The 20,942-nt window shown below is 44.7% G+C and overlaps 1 protein-coding gene across 1 annotated transcript in view; it reads right to left on the minus strand.

Annotated features, from left to right (window-relative positions):
• Positions 1-20,942, minus strand: part of BZW2 (basic leucine zipper and W2 domains 2) — a 234,318-nt gene that overhangs the window by 155,488 nt on the left and 57,888 nt on the right. Inside the window, exons 2-3 of the mRNA XM_077490692.1 lie at positions 3,576-3,640; positions 646-822 (exon numbers count right to left, since the gene is read on the minus strand). Coding sequence (XP_077346818.1) covers positions 646-822; positions 3,576-3,633 — 235 coding nt within the window. The 5' untranslated portion in view covers positions 3,634-3,640. The remainder of the gene's footprint in view (positions 1-645; positions 823-3,575; positions 3,641-20,942) is intronic.

Below are 20,942 nucleotides of genomic sequence, written 5' to 3' on the forward strand. Positions count from 1 at the left end.
ACCGCTCTCTGCTATGCACCCCCTCGCTCCTGCATGAGCTCGGCTATGGAGGGGGTGGGAACAGATGGCTCAGGCTCTCAGTGGCTCGCTGAGCGGCTGAGCCGGGTGCCGGTCCAGGCATGTGGGCGGATCCCAACCCTATGGTCGCCATCTTTCCCAGCTCTGTGAGGCTAGCCGACAGCCAAAAAATGGGTCACAGGAGTGCAGAAGGTACTGCGCCTCCTGTTATCCACAGGAGAAGTACAGCCAAACAAGCTTTGTCTGTACTTCTCCTTTAAGCACATCGTGTTTGTCTATTGTTGTAACTTAGATGAGGATCGCGTCACATTTTATGGCCAATTACGGCAGAAAAACAGTTAATGCCATGGGGTTCGCATACTTTTTCTTGTTTCTGTATGTGTTACGCAGCCAGCAGCAAGTTAACGTTCAGATTTAATAAGTAAACTGGTGACTATGCCACGTGGGGATTGGAGGTCTCACTAGGTGCAAATAGAACCCATAAATAAAATGCTGCATAACCAAACACAGTACATACTTTTAAATTGGCCACAAATTACGGAAACACCTTGTAAATTGCAATTTAGATACATTTCTAAAAGCAAAATAATTTCTGAAAAAAAAAAAAAAGCCAGATTTTCTCCTTACCTAGCATGCTCCCGGCTATGAGAATGTCAAACAGCGTGTCAGCATAGCGGCGGTAATCTAATCGGGAGCCTGTTGTGTCAAGAAATTTCGCTACTGCCTCCAAGTCAGCGCCAGCTTCATTGAGGCCCTGGATGATCGTATCCCGAAACACTGTAGGTTCAAATTTCTCTTTTTCATCTGCAGGAGCGTGGAAAAAAATAAAATGTTATAAATATTACTCCAGCGGAATTTAAGAAATCTATTTATAATATCAGCATTCCTGCAAGCCGAACGTAATTTGTCACCGTATTTTATCTAAGAGATTAATGCCTGTATCATCAGCTCCATCTAGTGGCCAAAATAGAAGTATAGTTTTCTGAAACGTTGACTTAAGTGTACCGCATTTTGGTCACTAGATGGAGCTGATAATACAGGCATTAATCTTGTGACATTTTCTTCAGTTTGCACAAATGCTTCTGACATGCAACAAATGTTTGACAAATAAACCACAAAGTGTAGGTCATGCCAAAACTTTTTTATTTTTAACTTTGGATAGTGTGGGGAAGAATTAGAACCCCCATCACATTTCCCCTGCTCTTCAGGGGCTCCCATAAGAGAACTTTCCCTTTACGTCATGTTTCGACAACAGTTTCACCTGACAGGAAATGAGGGAAAATCTGCAACAGAAATACATACAGAAGTAGAGCAGGGGACAGTCAGACCCCCCTTGTCAGCTTTTTGTATCTGTGTCCCCGTTAGGGCTCAGTTACACTTGCTTCGGCTTCAACACACATTGACGGCTAGTCTACACTTGCATTCAAAACATGGCTTCAGACATGCTTTGTTAAAGCTCTCTGAACACCAATCAAAGCTCCAGTCACTAAATAAAATGGTTAGCGTACAGTCCTGTTTACACCTGCTTTTGCTTTGCTTCCGCTTCAAAAATGATAACCCATGTAGCTTTAGCGGTGCTTCAAAGCATCTTCAAAGCCTCCATAGAAGTCTATGGCAAAGCTCGCTTGAAGCCCCACCGAAGCCTCATCAAAGCTCCACCGAAACCCCATCGAAGCTCCACCAAAGCCACATCGAAGCCCCACCGAAGCCTCATCAAAACCCCATCGCAGAGCCATCGAAGCGCCATTGAAACCCCATGAAAGCTCCACCAAAGCCCCATGAATGCTCCTCCAAAGCTCCATGAATGCTCCTCCAAAGCTCCATGAATGCTCCTCCAAAGCTCCATGAAAGCTCCACCAAAGCTCCACCAAAGCCCCATCGAAGCCTCACCAAAGCCCCATCGAAGCCTCACCAAAGCCCCATGAAAACTCCACCTAAGCCCCTTCAAAGCTCCAATAAAGCCCCTTCAAAGCTCCAACAAAGCCCCTTCAAAGCTCCAACAAAGCCCCTTCAAAGCTCCAACAAAGCCCCTTCAAAGCTCCAACAAAGCCTCATTGAAGCCTCACCAAAGCCTCATTGAAGCCTCACCAAAGCCCCATCGAAGCCTAACCAAAGCCCCATCGAAGCCTAACCAAAGCCCCATCGAAGCCTAACCAAAGCCCCATCAAAGCGTCATTGAGGCATTAAGCAAAAGCAGGTGTAAACAGGACTGTAAGCCAACCACTTTATTTAGTGACAGGAGCTTTGAATAGCATTCAGAGAGCTTTAGGGCTCATTTACACTTGCTTCGGCTTCAACAAGGCTTTGTTAAAGCTCTCAGAACACCAGTCAAAGCTCCTGTCACTAAATAAAATGGTTAGCTTACAGTCCTGTTTACACCTGCTTTTACTTTGTTTCGGCATCACTTCAAAAATTATATCCCATGTAGCTTCAGTGGTGCTTCAAAGCGTCTTCAAAGCCTCCATAGAAGTCTATGGCAAAGCTTGCTGGAAGCCTCATCAAAGCACCAAGCAAATGCAAGGTGTAAACAGGACCGTAAGCTAACCATTCATGACGAGAGCTTTTTGACTGGCATTCAGAGAGCTTTACCATAGCGTGTCCAAAGCCATGTTTTTAAGCAAGTGTAAACTAGCCGTTACAGATTTTCCCTCACTTCCTGTCTGGTGAATTTGTTGTCACCAGGACAGAAAATGAGGGGAAATCTCTGAGTCCATGGATAGCAACAGAAACCTGACAGGGGTTGGGGGATACCTCTCATAATGGGCACAGCAGGTGTACAAACTCGGGAACTCAGCACAGGGATGGTGGGAACTCCGTATAATGAACACAGCAGGTGTACAGACCCGGGAACTCAGCACAGGGATGGTGGGAACTCCGTATAATGAACACAGCAGGTGTACAGACCCGGGAACTCAGCACAGGGATGGTGGGAACTGCTCATAAAGGGCACAGCAGATGGTACAGACCTGGGAACTCAGCACAGGCATTGTGGAAACCCCTCATATTGGGCATAGCAGGTGCACAGACTGAGGAACTCAGAGCAGGGATGGTGGGAACCCCTCATAATGGGCACAGCAGGTGTTCAAACCCAGAAACTCAGCACAGGGATGGTGGGAACCCCTCATAATGGGCACAGCAGTTGTTCAAACCCGGGAACTCAGCACAGGGAGGGTGGGAACCCCTCATAATGGGCACAGCAGATGGTACAGACCAGTTAATTCAGCAAGGAAATGGTGGAAACCCCTCAAAATGGGCACAGCAGATGGTACAGACCCGGGAACTCAGCACAAGGATGGTGGGAACCTCTCATATTGGGCACAGCAGGAGTATAGACCTGGGAACTCAGCACAGGGATGGTGGGAACCCCTCATAATGGGCACAGCAGGAGTATAGACCTGGGAACTCAGCACAAGGAACTCATAAACAGGATTCCCAAGTAAGAGAAGAAATGGATTTATCTCTCCAGCTTCCACCAAACACTGAAATATCAGTTTGGGTGGACTGACCCTTTAACACCCATTAGTCTGCTTTGTGGTCTCGGCCGGCGGTAGACTTACCCCTCTTTCTGGTTTTAAACCTCTGGCCCGTTAGCACTGGCTTCTGATGCTTATTCATAAAATGTCTGCATGGGAAGAAAAGAAAATGCCGGTTAGTTGGGAAATTTTTCATTGCCTGAAATAAGTCTGGGCGAAGATTCTGCAAAATTGGTTGAATAATAAACAGACTGTAAGCTTGTGAACAAAGAACACGGAGCTGGAGGACGGCCGATCATCTGCTGAAATCACTAAATGTAACCACCTCCTATTCTCCCTCCCGATCTTATAATAAAGAGGACATTTAATAGCAGCCCTGATGCATCCGCAAACTCCTGGGACCAATTATAATGGACTCTCACCAGCCTTATAAAATTCATTCAGCCCTGGTCTACACTGGAGCGTTTTGACATGTCAAATCGGCGGCAATTGCCGTCAATGGCACCGTCTTAAAATCGGTGACATGCCGCATCTGCGGCGCTGCACCCGATTTCAAACCCTCAAAAAGAGGAATTAAAGCCCAACTCCAGGAAACATAAAAAAATATGATACAGCAAAAACTGAATATTTTTTGGGCAGAGTGCTTCTTTAGGTGATCCCAAACTATGGCCCGGCAAACACGAGCTCCTCCACCCCCTTCAGAATGTCATCGAAAGGGTTCTATTACAAGCAAGTAGGATTACAAATTGATTCTTTGTAGCACACGGACATCCACACGCCAAGCCAGTGTAGAATGAGAATTAACGATCGTTCACAGAAAATGAGCGCGATACGAGTGAGCCCCCGCCCCCCCCACACCTTCATCCTCATTCACTTTATTTTGTAGCTCAAAATTAATTATGTCGGGACGTCTCATACAGACGGCAGCCCTAATCCAAGGACAAGTCTACAAGTGTGTTAATAAAGACGGAGAGCGATCGCCTCACGATTTAATTCAGCGAGGGCCGATAACAAGATGTGTGCGACCCATTAACCTTGTCTGAAGCCGCTCGTTGCTTGTTCACAATGATAGGAGGCTGCCGGAGAGAGGAGAAAATACCGGGAACAAAAGTACAGCAGACCGGGTGGATTCAATTCAAATCACTTGCAAAAAACGCTCGATTTAAATGTAGCGGCGGCTCCCGAAGAGCACGGGCTATGCGTTTTTTTTCCAAGTTAAAATTGCCTAAACTGCAGTTTGGTTTGGGTACAATTATCTAAATTAGACTTCAGCATCCGTCTGACTGGACTGTGAAATGTTCAGCCTGGCCACAAGGGGCGCTGTCTCTTCTGGCAGGCATGGAACTAGTCTGGTTAGGTGCTTAAAGCGGTTCTGCACTCACTTTCAAAAGTTAGGCTTATTCGTTACGAAATGCAGCAAAGAGCGCACAATGGCTTTTTTTTTTTTCGTACCTGTTCATGTATGTAATCTTTTTTTTTTTTTTTTTTTAAACCCTGCGGCTGTGGGCGGTGTTTGTGCGGGGATCCGCATCATGTCCGGTGAACGCCACACTGTCTCCTGGGATTACGCCGTTGTAGTGTCACATCGTAGAATGATCCGGAAGTGACGTTGCAGCCAGAAATTTCACAACGCGCCTGCTCGATGCGTTCCAACCCCTTGCGCCATGCGTTCCAAAGGATTTGCGGCAATGCAGTTCAGTGAAATGAAACTTTAGACGGAATGGAGAGAGAGCGGGTAACCGTGGCTCGGGGAGGGGATTACCTCCCCTATGTGGATTCGGGAGAAAATTATCTGACAATTTCAGTGGTCTGCATTGCCGCAAATCCTTTGGAACGCATGGCGCAAGTGTTTGGAGCACATCCCGCATGCGCAGTGCAAAATTTCTGTCCGCCACGTCACTTTCGGAGCATTCTACGATGGGGAGCAAGATATGACACTACAACGGAACACGGAAGTGATTGCTTGTGGGCTTCAAATGCCCACAAGCAAGATGACGTCTGCAGTGCTCGATTTTATAAAGTGTCGATTATACCAAAAAACGGACCTGGATACTGGGCATCAGCAGTACAAGTGAGTCTGGCGTTAGAATGAAATTCTTTTTAAACATTACAAGAAAAAAATAAATAAAAAAACATCAGTGCAGAACCGCTTTAAGTTAATCTCTCTCGGAGTCCGCTCAGTGGGAGTGGCGCTCTCGCTGTGCCTTCTGGGTATTTAAGATGCGGACGTCACGTGGTTCGGGGTTCCGGTGCAGCATGATGTACTGAATTCATGGTCCTCCTGACCAGCCCCCAGGAAGGCTATGGCCTGGGGTGCGGATCCACCCCACTGTGATGTCTTGGGGCTGGCTAGCCCGAGGCAAGGAAACTAAAGGAGGATTCTGAGGTGTTTGGGTGCTGTCTCCGGTTTGGGAGAGACCCAGTGCACTTCAAGCATTCCAGGGGAGGACTCTTCAGAAGAAGACCACGTACGGGTTGGTTTCTTAGTAAGAGCCTGGAAGGGCTGAAGCACCCAGGAGAGAATCCGGTCTTGTGGATATCGCCAAGCTGGCTGAAAGATCCAGGTATCCTACAAGTGTTCTAAAGCTTAGTTTCCCTACGTGTTCTACAACCTCTGTGGCAGAGGCATTATCTTGTATGTTCTACAACAACGTCTGTGGCAGAGACTTGTTCCTGAGTAAAGCACCTTGTTGGCTGCTGGGCCTTGTGAGAGAAGGACTGTCCAACTTGAGTGATCGTCCAGCTGTGAATGGCTATTCTCTGGATGCCGTCAAAGTAAGCAAGTTCTTCAACATTTTGGCTTTGACACTAATAGTCTGGCGGAATTGGTCCAGCAAACAATCCGGACTTTATAACGAACGGACTTGGAAACACACAGACGCCCCAAAAGTCCGGCGATTTCTTTTTTTTTTTTTTTTTTTTTTTTTTTTTTTTCACATAATAATAAATACAACACCATTTCTTTAAGGATAATCTACCTTATCCCTCCCTCCCCTCCCCCCTCACTCGGTCCCCCCCTTTGCTAGCAATCAAACAGCTTTAGATAACCTTCAGTTTTTCCGAATTGTATCCAAAGTCGCCATTTATACTGATATCTCCCTTCTGAGTTATCCAGTTTATACATTGTCTCCTCAATGTTTCGTATCCTTTCTAATCTTTCTACCCACTTCTTCATCGAGGGGGGGTCGGATTTCCTCCAGCTTCGCGGGATCAGTGCCTTAGCAGAATTCAATAAGCCCGGGACCAGGGATTGCCCATACTCTCTCTCACTTTTTTCAGAGTCATGGAATAAGCAAACCCATGGGTCTCTTCTAATCCCTTCCCCAGTTATTTCAAGGATAGCTTTTATAATCTTCTCCCAAAATAACTGTATCTTAGGGCACTCCCACCATATATGGGCGAAGGAACCCACTACTGAACAGCCTCTCCAGCATAATGGGGAGGTCTCGCTGCAGATTTTATTTCCTTGCTGTGGGGTTATATACCATCTTGTTAAAAGTTTATATGACATCTCTCTAGTTTGAAGGTCTTTGGCAACCGAGTACGTTCGTCTAATTATCCTGTTTCTATGAAGGTCGTTATCCAGCGGTCCCAATTCACTTTCCCACTTTTCTATATAGGGGGGGAATTTTTGTTCTTCTACTTCCCCTAAGATTTCATATATTTTTGAGATCCTTTTTACCAAGCATTGGGGATTCCCTATCCACTTCTCCAGAGGTCTAAGTTGCTCCTGTCCTCGTAGTGGTTGTGGTAAAGACTGAGTAAAATGATATAGTTGTAAGTATCTCCACCTATCTAAGGGCTTGTGGCCCCACTTTCCTATAATTTCCTCATATGTGCATACCCTATTCCCTTCCATAACCTCTTGTAATTTAATTTTATCTTTCTTAGCCCATCTACTATAGTATATATATTCCTCTTGACCTGGTGGAAAAGTTTTAGTGTCTAATAGTGGCATAAATGGTGAATTGTGCTCCCACTTATTTCTCTTATTTATTATATCCCATATTCGTAGTACCCCTTTTGTCAATAAACTTGTGTTAATCCCTAATTCTCTATGTTTTGCAGGTATCCATATTATCTCCCCTAGCTCCCTTCTACTTAACTTAATTTCTAATTCCACCCAATCCTTCCCTTTTTTGTTGTGTGTCCAGTCTGTGATTCGTGAAATTACTATAGCCTCGTGATACCTTTTAAAATCGGGCATTGCTAATCCTCCTCTGTCTTTAGTTCTTGTCAAAGTATTAAGGGCCACCCTCGCCATTTTTTTTTTCCATATAAATCTTTTGATCATCATATTTAATTTATTTAAATATCCCTGTGGTAATAGAATGGGGACCATTTGACAAATGTAAGTAAACATTGGTAGAATGAACATTTTTACTGTGTTTATTCTCCCTATCCAAGATAAAGCTTTATGTTGGGTCTTATCTAAATACTGTTTGATTTTATTAAGTAGGGGGATATAGTTAGCCTCAAACAAGTCTTCTCTCCCTGCCGTAAGCTTTATACCCAAATAGGTCAACTCCCTCCCACACCATCTAAAGGGGTATTTGATTTGCAGGGTTCTTTGCTCTTCTACTGGTATATTTAAGTTTAGAATTTCAGATTTAGTTGCATTAACCCTAAAGTTGGAGACTTTTCCGTATTTTTTTATTTCTTCCATAATCGCCGGTATAGAGGTCCCCGGGCTAGAGACATAGAGCAAAAGATCATCTGCAAAAGCAGCAACCCGATACTCCCTCCCTTCGGCCCATATTCCGTGGATGTTTTGGTTCTTTCTAATAGCCGTCAGGAGAGGTTCTAGAGCCAGAACAAATAATATTGGGGAGAGCGGGCAACCCTGTCTTGTCCCGTTGCACAATTCAAGGGGGCAGGACAGGGCCCCGTTTATTCTTATTTTAGCTTTAGGCTTGGTATACAAAGCTTCAATCCACCCTCTCATCCTCACTCCTAATCCATATCGCTCCAGCACTTCGAATAAGAACCCCCAGCTAACCCTGTCAAATGCCTTTTCAGCATCTATAGACATGAGTATCGTGGGGGTCTTCTGTCTTATGGATTCCTGGCTTAGCATAATAGTCTTTAATGCGTTATCCCGCCCTTCTCTCCCTTGGATAAATCCAACCTGATCCTGCTGTACCCACTCTGGCACGTAAGGTCTTAATCGTTCAGAGATAATTTTTGCAAAAAGTTTAATATCTGAGTTTAGCAAGGAAATTGGTCTGTAGCTTTCCACTGCAAGTGGGTCCTTTGCCTCTTTCAAGATCAAGACCACATGTGCCAGTAATGTCTCTTCTCGAAATTTTTCATCTCTCCCCACTGCGTTGAAATACTCGCATAATTTTGGAACTAGCTGTTTTTGGAATTCCTTGTAGTATGAGATCGGGAAACCATCTGGCCCGGGGCATCCTCCCTTAGCTGTATTTTTGATAGCCCATTCAACTTCCAGCTTTGATATCGGGGCTTCTAATGCTTCCATTTCTATTTGTTTAGCCCTGGGGATCTCTATCCCTTTCAAATAGTCCTTTATTGCATCTCGGCCTCTGTTCTCTGAGCTATCCTGTTGGATATTGTATAGGGCCCTATAGTATGTAAAAAACGTATTTTCAATATCCTCCGGCATATTTTGTATGTCCCCTACCTCATTTCTTACCCTCGGGATAAAAGTTCTACTTTTCTTATCCTTCACTCTCCTGGCCAGCCATTTACCGGCTTTGTTTCCCCATTGATACCTCTCTGTTCCCAAAATATAATAAGCGGCCATCCTGTCCTGCTCTAAGTAGTCTTCTAGTTCTCTTTTTTTTATTACTAAGTCCTGAGTGTCATAGAGTCCCCTTGGTCTACTACCCATCTCCAGTCTCTGGATTTCTTCATACAGTAGGGTTTTCCTCCTTTCTCTCTCTCTCTTTTTCCCCGCTCCGATCCCTATAAAAACCCCTCTCATTACCACTTTGTGCGTTTCCCACAATATGGGGCTGGAGATACCAGGTGTATCATTTAATCTAAAAAATTGTTCCATCTCCCTCTCCACCCTACTTACAGAGTCCTTATCCTGTAACAGAGATTCATTCAATCTCCAAATTCCCCTCGGTCCATGATCCTCCCCTATCTCCAACTTAATCATAACTGGCGCATGGTCTGACACAGTTCTGATTTTTATTTCCGCCTTCTTTAGTGCTTTCAGGAATGGGTGTTCCAGGAAAATATAATCTATTCGAGAGAAGGAACCATGGACCGAGGAGAAGCATGTGTAGTCCCTATCCTTTGGGTGAAGTGCTCTCCAGGTATCCTGTAGCTGATATAGAGCCAAAGCCCTTAAAAACTTTTTCTGCTTATGTACCGATGTCCTGGGACCTCCCGTTGAGGTATCAATTTTTGGGTTTATACACCAGTTAAAATCTCCAGCAAGGATTAATTTCCCCTCTTTGAAATCCTCTATTTTGTTCAATGTTTTCCTTAGAAAAACTTCCACATTCTCATTTGGGGCATAAATATTTACGATTGTGCATTTAAGGTTAAACAGCATTCCCTTTAAGCACAGGTATCGTCCCTCCGGGTCCACCAGTCGCTCCTCTAGATTAAACCTCATTGTTTTACTAAAACCTATTGCAACCCCTCTGGAGTATGAGGATGGGGAATCCCCATAAATCCATAACGGGAACTCATTCGAATTCATTCTGACCCCAGAGGTGCAAGTTATATGCGTCTCCTGGAGACATACTATATTTGCTTCCATGTGCTGCAACTCATCGTTTATTCTGTATCTTTTCCTTTTTGTGTTTAAGCCCCTTACATTATAAGTAATAACGTTAACTATCCCCATACCTCTCTTCTAGTGAGGGTTTCCCCTCTTTTGTTGGAGCGTCTAGTGAACCCGTTGGAGACCATACCTGCTGCCCCTATAGGGGGACCGAGTGAGAGCCCATAAAAAAACCCCACATAGCCAAAACCTCCCTCCCACCCCCCACCCCCCCCCTGTCCTATAACAAAACGTCCCGTAGGACTGGGTAGGACTCCCCTTTTCTTGTTAAACCTATGGGGCTGGAAGGCCAATAACAGTGGTCTCCTCTCCCCCATAGTATCCCTGGGGTTCACCCCCATGTCCGTCCGAGACCCCCCAACCCCCTCCCTCTCCTCCCCCCCTCCTCCCCTTTTGGCCCCACTTCCTAACTCGTCTCAGCTTCAAATAATTGGATTCTTTCGTCTCCAATCACTCGGTCTGTCCTGTCTCTTATTTCTTTGAGTCATACTCCCTGCTCCTTCTAGATCCTCTTCACTATCCCATTCTATCTGTGGGGTAGGGAGTATTCCTAACTGTTCGCAGAATTCTCGGAGATCCTCCGGGAAACGTAGAACCGCAGATCGTCCGTCTTTTTTCCCTATGAGACATGCCGGAAATCCCCATTGATATGGGATATCGGCTGCTCTCAGTAGTTCCGTTAGTGGTTTCAGTCTTCTCCTTCTTCCAAGCGTCTCTCCTGCTAAGTCGGAATAGATCTGCAGTTCCACGTCCCCGTAGGTCACCCCTGGCTGTGTTCTAATTTTTCTCATTACCTGCATTTTTTCTGCTACGTGATGAAATCTTGCTATGACATCTCGGGGGGTTTCTGATCTAATTCCAAAAGGTCGTGTCATCCTGTGTATTCTATCTAACTTTAATGGGGCTGTGACTTCTCTGTCTAATAGGGGGTTAAAGATCTGTTGAGCTATCTCTCCAAGGGTAGATGCGCTATTTGTCTCAGGGAGACCTTTTATTCGTAGGTTCTTTCTTCTGCTTCTATTCTCCTGATCTTCTAATTTATATCTAATTATTCTATTTCCCCTACGGAGAGCTGTTACCTGTTCTAGGATTCCGTCTATTCTATGTTCCTGGGCCTCTATTTTGTTTTCCACCTCCTCTACTCTCCCCAAGACCAGGCCTATATCCTCTCTTATAGTTGCGATGTCTGCCCTTAAAGAGATCTCCATCCTCATGAACATCTCTGAGAGCATCTCCCTAATCTGTGGGGACTGGGAGGTTTCTCCGTGTCTATCCAGACTCCTTTCTCCTGCCCTCAGATGTTCTGACCCCTCACTTCCTTGAACTTCATTCTGACTAATATCGCCGCTTTGTGAGTTTGCACTATTTTTTTTTTCAGTTGGCTTAATACCCGGGGTTTTTGTCCCTCTGCTATCTTCTCCCTTCTGTCTACTTGGGCCCGAGCGGAGCAGTTTTTCCATCCTGGGGCTACCAGCCTCTTCACCTGCCCTTATACTGGTGTTGGCGGCCATATATTTTTGAATTCCGACTGGGCTTGCGGCAGGGGTTGTTTGTTTATTTGTCTTGCCTGCTTTCCCTCTCATCCTAGCAGAGCTATCAAAGCTTCACTCCCTTCCCCCTATATCAAGATATCAATATAAATCTTTACAACCGCTTTATATAGCTCTCCTTCAAAAGACCCCCCTAACCCAAAAACATCAACCACTGTGTTATTACATTCGTTTGACTGGTGATCAATACCAATTAGGTCTCCTCCACCAAAATGTCCACAAAAAAAAAAAAAAAAAAGGAAAAAACACAGGGAGGAGGGGGGCCTATCGCTCAATAACCGATAAGCCCTCTATCCTGATGTCTCAGGCGTTTGTTCAGTTCCAAATGACCACAAAAAAAAAAAAAAAAAAAAAAAAAAAAAAGTTTTTTCTTTTCTTTCTTACAAGGCGGCCGTTTGATGGAAAACAAGATTTTTTAACTGTTCCGCTACTTCCACTTCCACTTTTCTGTATTGGGCAACCGCTATTAATTAACAGGGACTATTGGATATGTCCATATCATGCATTCTCGAGACCATAAAATATGTTTCCCAGACAACCTCCAAAAAAGAACTCAGGGGGGTATGAATCCTCTTGTCAACAGCAGGGCCTATTAAAGCTGCATTTAAATTCCTCCAGCAGCTGTTGTTCCTAGCATACCGGCTTTCCTCCTGTAGATTTTATATTACTGGTTGTATACATACGCAACTGTCCCTTTAAGCCAGGGGGGGAGGGGTTAACAGAGAAAACCCTCTTTGGATATCGATACCTTTTCCTTTTCTCTCCCCAGGTAGCAATACAATTAAGAGCCAGTTCAAACAATCATTCCATGTGAAATTCTGTCAGAACAATTTTTTTTCCTTAGACAGAGAAAGAGAGGCAATGGGGTAGGCTCCAGTTTACCTAGGGGTATATCCCCTTATCTAGTATAGTGTCTATATCCTTGCCTCTCACCAGTCCAGCAGAAACTCCAACAGAAACTCTCCCGCATCCCCGTCCCACTGCTTGCCTTACCGCTCTGCCGCGTGTCTGTGGGAACTTGTGACAGCCTCTCCCTGTGCTCCGATATATTCTAGCAGGGATCCACTCCTCCCTTCAGGGTAAACCGTCCAGGTCCCGTCCCGTCATATATCGGCGTCTTACGATGCTCCGCCGCTGTGCTCCTGGGCAGCCGTTCCAGTAGCGTGGGCTGCAGCTGAGTCTGTAGCTGGGTTTTGGCAGATCCGTCTCTCGTTCCCTGGGGCCGCCAAGACCGGAGGATCAACCCGAATCAGTGTAGCGTCTCGGGAGCATGAGCGTGCGGTTCAGGCTATGGGGCTGTGGAGAGGTGCGTGGCGGGGGAGGTAGAGCGAAGGCATCGGGAGGCTCGGACGGACGCTCAGATGGGCGCCTGTCTCCTACGTCATAGCTCCGCCAAGTCCGGCGATTTCTAACGCAGTGACGTGCAACACGTACGACGGGACTAGAAAAAGGAAGTTGAATATGTATTGTCCGCTGAAAGCCAAGTCCGGCGGACAAATTTTTGAGTCAAAACTACTTTCTAAGTCCGTTTACGATGAAAAAGTCCGCTGGAGCCCACACACAATCGAATTGTCTGGCGTACTGTGGTCCACCGGACAATTCGATCATGTGTACGCGGCATAAGAGTACCTGAATTTCCCTTTCCAACCCTCTGATCCCAATTTAAGAGACTGTTCATTGTCTACGTTTTGCAAATAAAATCCATTCAAGTGGATCTGTTGTCAGTCTCTCGAGTTACTGGGCCATTTACCACGGGACACCCCTAGGACGTGAAACGAGGAAGACAGAAGGTAATGGTAAGCCCAAAATCTAACCAGCAGCTCCTTCGGGGGTTAGTGCTACAGAAATCATAATTTTTCAAGATCAACTGTCATTTCTGTCCCGCCGCGGCTCCTCCTCTGACCCGCTGTTGACTCACCGACAGTCCCATTCACTTTAATGTGACGGCTGGTGATGTGTCAGTGACACAACAAGGTGAGGGACGTGTCGGCAGCAGGTGAGTGGATGCCCGCTAACAGGCGCCACCATGATGGATCTGAAATGACAGGTGCTCTTTAAAATGTAAGGACTTATTCTTGCTGGCAATTAGAATCTTTAATATTTGCAAACAAAATGAAGGTTTCCTATTTAGAATAATAATCTGTCGGGTTAGTAAATGTTCCCAAACTGGGTCTCTTTTGTGGCCCGCTGACTTTTTACTCCTCAAGGGAGGAATAAAGCACTTCAAGCAATGTACACAGAAAGATCACAAAGGTTTATAAGCTGCTTAGAAGGTTTCACTTTCATTTTTACTACTTGCCCTTCCTCCTCACACTTACTGCTACAGATGCATTTCTCTTCAAACAATCATACAGTTTGTAGTGTACATAGATTTGCAAAACAATGGGGAAAAAAAGGAATATTCCTGAATGTTATTTTATCTTATGGTTACTGTGAAATTGTGTGAATGCATCAATGCAATGCATATTATCTCAGCTTGGATTCATTGAACGAGTTTACCAAAAATGTAAATATTGCAGAATATACAGCCTCATGCTACATAACTAAGCTCCATTTCATTCTGAATAAACAAAATTATTAAGGTATCGTAAATAGAAAACTATCTTTAAATAGAGGTTTACTCAAAGAGCATTTTATTTTAAATAAATTTGATAAAAAAAAAGGTCAATGTATTCCGGTGAGCAGGATTGCCCCTTTTCTCCTACACGAGTGCATTTACCATCCTTTTTCACAACAATTGGCGCGGGGATCTTTTCATCATCTCTGTCTTTACCATCTATAGTTGGTGGACTTTATATGAAATGTTTTTTCCGGACTCGTGTTAACACTTAGTTGGCGCTGCACCCTCTCTGTATTGTATTTTTTTTGTGGGTGTACGATCAAACCTTTTGCCATGCAGCCAAATATTTATTAGCCAAGCGCAGATATTATTTTGGCTTTCATCTGCGTGGTTGCCAATATAACTAGTTCCCGACCAGCCACCGCAGTTGTACTGCGACAGGTTGGCTCTCCTGTGCAAATCGCCATTAGTGTACGTCGGACGCGTACACAGCGATCTGTGGGCTCGTGCGACCATTCACTAGCGGGGGAGCCAATCAGTGGGTCCAGCGGACTCAATGCCCATCGGCCACCCATGATTGTTCCACAGAGAGGCAGAACAGGGATCTGTCAATGTAAACAAAGCAGATCCCCGTTCTGTCAGGGGAGTAGAGTGAGATTGTCTGTTCCTAGTGATCAGGAACGGCGATCTTCGTCTACTCCCAGGCAGTTCCCCCCCCCCCTCAAATTAGAAAGCACCTTAATAGGGAGCATTAAACCCCTTGATCGCCCCCTAGTGTTAACCCCTTCCCTGCCAGTAGCTCCGATCGCTGTATAAATGTCATTGGTCCCAAAAAAAGTGCCAAAAGTGTCCAATCTGTCTGCCACAATGTTTCAGTCCCGCTAAAAAACTCAGAACACCATTACAAGTAAAAAAAGAAATATTATATATTGATAGTTATGATTACAGTGTCTGAATATAAGAAAGGGGGAAAAAAAAAAGGATAATCTCATATTGAGACCCTATAATCATAACTATGAATATTTTTAGCTATTCTTACAGTATCTGATGCTTCTGATGAGTGGAGATCATCCATGAAACGCGTTGAGCTGTTTAGAGGCTACTATCCTTTCATCTGAGGATTATTAAGATCTCTCTCTCTCTCTCTCTAATATATACACACACACACACATACATACATACACCTCACTCTCTCCATCTATCTATCTATCTATCTATAAAAATAAAATTGCCATAAATCTATCCCTCAATAAAAAATAAAAATAAATCAATATATGGCAATTGGGATTTTTTTTTTTTTTACCAAAAATATTTAGAACTTATAACTACATATTGACCTAAATGGAGGAAGGAATTTGTCTTTTTACATTTATTGGGGGGATATTTATTATAGCAAAAAGTAAAAAAAAAAAATATTTTTTTTTCAAAATTGTCGCTCTTTTTTTTTTTTTTTTTTGGTTTTGGTTTTTTTTTTTGGTTTATAGCGCAAGAAGCAAGAAATAAAAAATAAAAAAACACAGAGGTGATCAAATACCACCAAAAGAAAGGCCTATCTGTGGGGGGAAAAAAGGAAGTAATTTTCGTTGGGGTACAGCGTCGCACGACCACGCAATTGTCAGTTAAAACGACGCAGTGGCGTATCGCAAAAAATGGCCTGGTCAAGAAAGGGGTAAATTCTGAAGTGGTTAAAGGGGCCGTTAGACTGCAAGCAGGGACTGATGTGACTGGCAGAGCGCTCCCCATAGAACGATGCCAAACACGACTGTACAGTATACAAATGGCTACTAGTAATGAATAAAACATATATATCTATCTATATACACATACACATATGTATATCTATATACACACACACATATATGTGTCTATTGTCAGCATAAAAGTGAAGGATTTACGAAGGGTGAAAAGTCTGAGCGCGGTGCGTGACAAGGAAATTGAACGTACGCCTGTGGGGTTTTTTGGGGGTTTTTTTATGACAAGTTTTTCTGCTGCCGGAATATTATTTTGAGCGGAGGAGCATCTGTACACGGCTATATTTAGCTCTCAGTTCAATGTCCTCTAATCTTCTCTAGAGCATCAGGGTCAAGCTGTATAAGGTACTTGTCCCGGCTCTCTTCTTCAGGGAGAACAACAACAACAACAACAACTAAACTTCTACTAAGAAGCCAACAAGGAAAAAAAATAAAATAAAAAATCCTTTTGTTATTTTGCACAGACAATGTTTCCACCTTCGGGCTTTCCAATTTATAGTCCCCGTCACGTCAGTCTAAGCTCCCATCTCCCCGGTGGCCGTGGTCTGTTCTAATGCATGCAGCCAGCAAATGGCAGAGCAATGAGAGCATAGAGTTTCACCACATCCCAAAAACAGGTGTCCTAGGTTATTTTATTCATCTTTTCTTTTTTTTTTTATTATGCAGACATAAAAAAAAAAAAAAAAAAAGACACAAATGAATGCAGCTCTGTTATTACTTCACCAGGTGCATCCACTTCCAGACCAGGCATTTTCTGGCACTTTGTTTACATGCAATAATCAATATTTTTTGCTACAGAATTACTTAAACCCCCCCCCCAAACATTATATATTTATTTTTTAGAACAGAGGCCCTAGAGAATAAAATTTTTAATTTGACGCGGTATTTCCTGATCTGACACACACGGTTTGTGTGTGTGTGTGTGTGTGTGTCCGGATGGGTGCATTTGCCTTTGCGCACGAGCTAAGGGCCGGTTCACACAGCGAGGCGAGGCGAGGCGACACGGCTCGCCTCGCCTCGCTCCCGCAAGTCGCCCCCGCTCTGTACAATGGAACCGTTCTGACAGGAGCGACTCGAGTCGCTCCGACTCAGAAAAAAGGTTCCTGTACTACTTCGGGGCGACTTCGGGGGCGACTTGCATTGACTTCTATACAGAAGTCCTCTGCAAGTCGCCGCTGAGCTCCCCGCAGGTCGCGGCGAGGTAAGTCGGAGACGCCTCGCCGCACCTCGCTGTGTGAACCGGCCCTAAGGGGGGGATTTTTTTTTATTATCACTTGGAATGTAAACATCCTTTGTGACAGCAATAGGCACATGACAGGTACCATTTATGGAGAAATCTGGGGTCTATAGGACCCCAAATCGCTCCTCTGCCCTTAAAGTGGTTGTAAACCCTGTTATGCCACTTTTACCCACAGGTACACCTATAACAAGCTTTACCTGTAGGTATTATGAATATCTCCTAAACTAAACAGTTTAAGAGGTTTTCAGTCTACGTGCTGCTGTCGACGTCATCTGCGCATGCACACTGAAGAAACTCTGGTACCGCTTCTTCAGGAGTCGTGCCGTGAACGGCGGCTCCCGCACGCATGCGCAGGAGTGAAGTCATCGTGCCTCTGGCTAATTACAGTACTGGAGCTGCGGACCCAGAAGTAACTCCGGTGGAATATGTCTTCGCTGCACTCGGAGCGCCAGCGCTGATCCAGGGCATCGTTCTAAGGTAAAGTATTTCATAATGAGCTAGTATGCGTTGCATACTAGCTCATTGTGCCTTTGTCTTGCAGGGTTTTTTTTTTTCTTTCCGAGGTTTACAACCTTTTTAAAAGCATTCAAACACACCAAGAGCAATGTTTTTGAATGCTTTCGTTTTTTTTGTTTTGTTTTTTAAATGGTGCCGTTGACCTCTGGGTAAACCGGAAGCGATGTCAGGTCATCGCCTCCAGATCACTATAGCGGAGAGTCAAACAAAGCTGCTCCGGGCTTTGTCAGTGCCCCAGCTGGTCGCTCAAGTCAAGAAAGCCGTGGAAGGTGGAGGTGGGGGGGGGGGTGCATGTCTCCTTCCGCTGCTTGTAAAAGGAATCCAGTGGCTAGTTAGCTGCTATGATTGCTTTTACAAGAGAGCTGACCACCGCATGTACAAAAAATAAATAAAAAAAAAAGTTCCCAGGATCATGCCTGCAGCTACAGGCATCTTTACGGTATAACCCACCCGAAGTCCAGTGACATCTGGAAGTGGATAGTTTTAGAGGATAACATCAGACTCTTGCAGTCTTGCCAAAGCAGGACCGGAGTGTGGAAGACGAAGCAGCACGAACAGCCAATCAGTTTATGAGTCGAAACTGATAGGAGGAGAGGGCAGAGAGCAGAGTACCATCTCAGTGCTGCTGATCTTCTCCAGCCGCTTTCTGCCAGTTTCTGTCTACATGCACTCTTCTCTACAGGATCAGCTACGCATCCTTGCTCTGGACCCACTTCCTGAAAAATAAAAACGGTGAACCATGCCCGCTCAGTGTGTGCCAGCATGGCTGTTTGTAGTCTCCATCAGAGGGCACATGTGGCAGGGTGGCAATGCGGAAGCACTACTGGGAGACAGTTGTCACCTCCTAACAGGAAGCACTAGCATAACATTAAGATTAGATTATTCAATACAAGAGCACTTATACACCTTCCTGCCCAGGCCAATTTTCAGCTCTCTCACATTTTGAATGACAATTGAGCGGTCATGTGACACTGTACTCAAAATTTTTATCATTTTTTTCCCCACAAATAGAGCTTTCTTTTGGTGGTATTTGATCACCTCTGCGTTTTTTTTTTTTTTTTGCGCTACAAAAAAAAAAAAAGAAAAAGAAAATTTTGAAAAAAAAAAAAAAAGTTTTTTTTCTTTGTTTCTGTTTCAAAACTTTGTAAATAAGTATGTTTTCACCTTCACTGATGAGGCAGCACTGATAAGCAGCACTCATAGGCGGCACTGAAGGGTGGCACTGGAGGGCACATATAGGTGGCACTGGAGGGCACATATAGGCGGTAGAGCTGCACGATTCTGGCTAAAATGAGAATCACAATTTTTTTGCTTAGAGGATAGATCACGAATCTCTCACGATTCTCACTGCGTAACATCATCTTCCACATTAAAACAAAAAAAAAAAATTGGGCTAACTTTACGGTTATCGTTTTTATTTTTTATTCATTGAAGTGTATTTTTTCCCCAAAAAAATTGCGTTTGAAAGACCGCTGGGCAAATACAGTTTGATATAAAATATTGCAGCAATTGACGTTTTATTCTCTAGGGTCTCTGCTAAAATATATTATATTATATTATATATATATAACTTAAACAAGTGTCAGAAAAAGATTTAGGGTCACTCACAATATTGCGATGCGAAAACCCTGCGAATCAACTGCGGGTTCCCGCATTGCGCCCAACACGCATGGCAGTTCACACTGCCATATGCGAACTGCTGGGGAGTGTCATTATATGTTAACGACACCCCCATTTCAGCTCGCATATCGCACTGCGAACTGACAGTTCGGACATGAATCGGATCGCATATGTGAACACACATGCGATCCGATTCTGGTCCGAACAGGAAAAAGGGTCCTGTGCGCGCCTGGATCGAATGCGGTGCGATATCAGCCATACAGATAGTATGGCTGACATCGCACCCGCACAGACATCGCATGTAATGTGAACAGCAGTGCTCTGCGAATTACATGCAATGTCTGCCATTGCAATAGTGTGAACCGGCCCTTAGAGACTTTAAGTGGTTAATCTTCCTGCATTTACACCTCTAAAAACTTGGCAGACTGCAGATTTTTTATTTTTTTTTCCACAGAAGTTTCTCCCTTTGATCTAAGAAAGAAGACTTAGTTACAATGTTTCATGTTAAACTTGGCAGACTGCCCATATGTTTTCTTTTGACAGCTGAGTGAGCAGATAAGTCTCTCCACTTGTTATATTAAAGAATCCGCAAACTCTGCAATAGAGATCGTCAGGGGGGGGTTGAATCAAGAGCACGATTTTTTAACGATTAATTGTGCAGCTCTAATAGGCATCAATGGAGGGCTCTGGTGGGCGGCACAGATAGATGGTATTGATAGGCAAGCACTGATCAGAGGCGCTGGCAGGCATCACATCGGGTACAGAGTGCCATCCCTAATGGGCATCCCTGGTGGGCTCTAGTGGGCTTACCTGGTAGTCATGGGTGGGCATCCCTGGTGGCCATCCTTGCTGGCCATGGGGTGTTGCACTGATAATTAATCAGCATAGACCCCCCCCCCCCCCATCAGGAGAGCAGCCAATCAGCTCTCCTCTACTCACGTCTGTCAGCGCAAGTAGAGGAAAAGCCGATACAGGGGTTTTCCTGTTTACACTGTGATCAGCTGCAATTGGACACAGCTGATCATGTGGTAAAGAACCTCCATCAGAGGTGGTTTACCTAGATTGGACATGCGGTGCGTCTGACTGACACGCCACGCCACCGATCGCAGCTTATCCTGCTGGACATCATATGACCCTCAGTCAGGATAACCGAGCCACTTGCCGGGTCTCATTCTGCTATAGGCTGGGCGGGAAGTGGTTAAGATGGGTTGATGATTTTGCTGCAGGCATGAATATAGGGTTGCCACCTTTTCCTCAAACCAAACCTGAACACTTTAGCGGCACAGGGCACATTCGGTTTTTCTTAGTATATACTAAAGGATTATAAAAGACCTGGTGTGGGCGGATTTCTGACAGTCACTGGCTGTGTCACACCCCTCAAGCCTGTGTCTTAGAATAAGAGGGAGGTGAAGCCTCCATCAATCTGCATGTAATACCCCCCCATTGTGTTT

The sequence above is a fragment of the Lithobates pipiens genome, unplaced genomic scaffold (assembly GCF_037356315.1).
Source record: "Lithobates pipiens isolate NorthernLeopardFrog02 unplaced genomic scaffold, aLitPip1_a1.2 Scaffold_19, whole genome shotgun sequence".
In the NCBI taxonomy this organism is placed as follows: domain Eukaryota; kingdom Metazoa; phylum Chordata; class Amphibia; order Anura; family Ranidae; genus Lithobates; species Lithobates pipiens.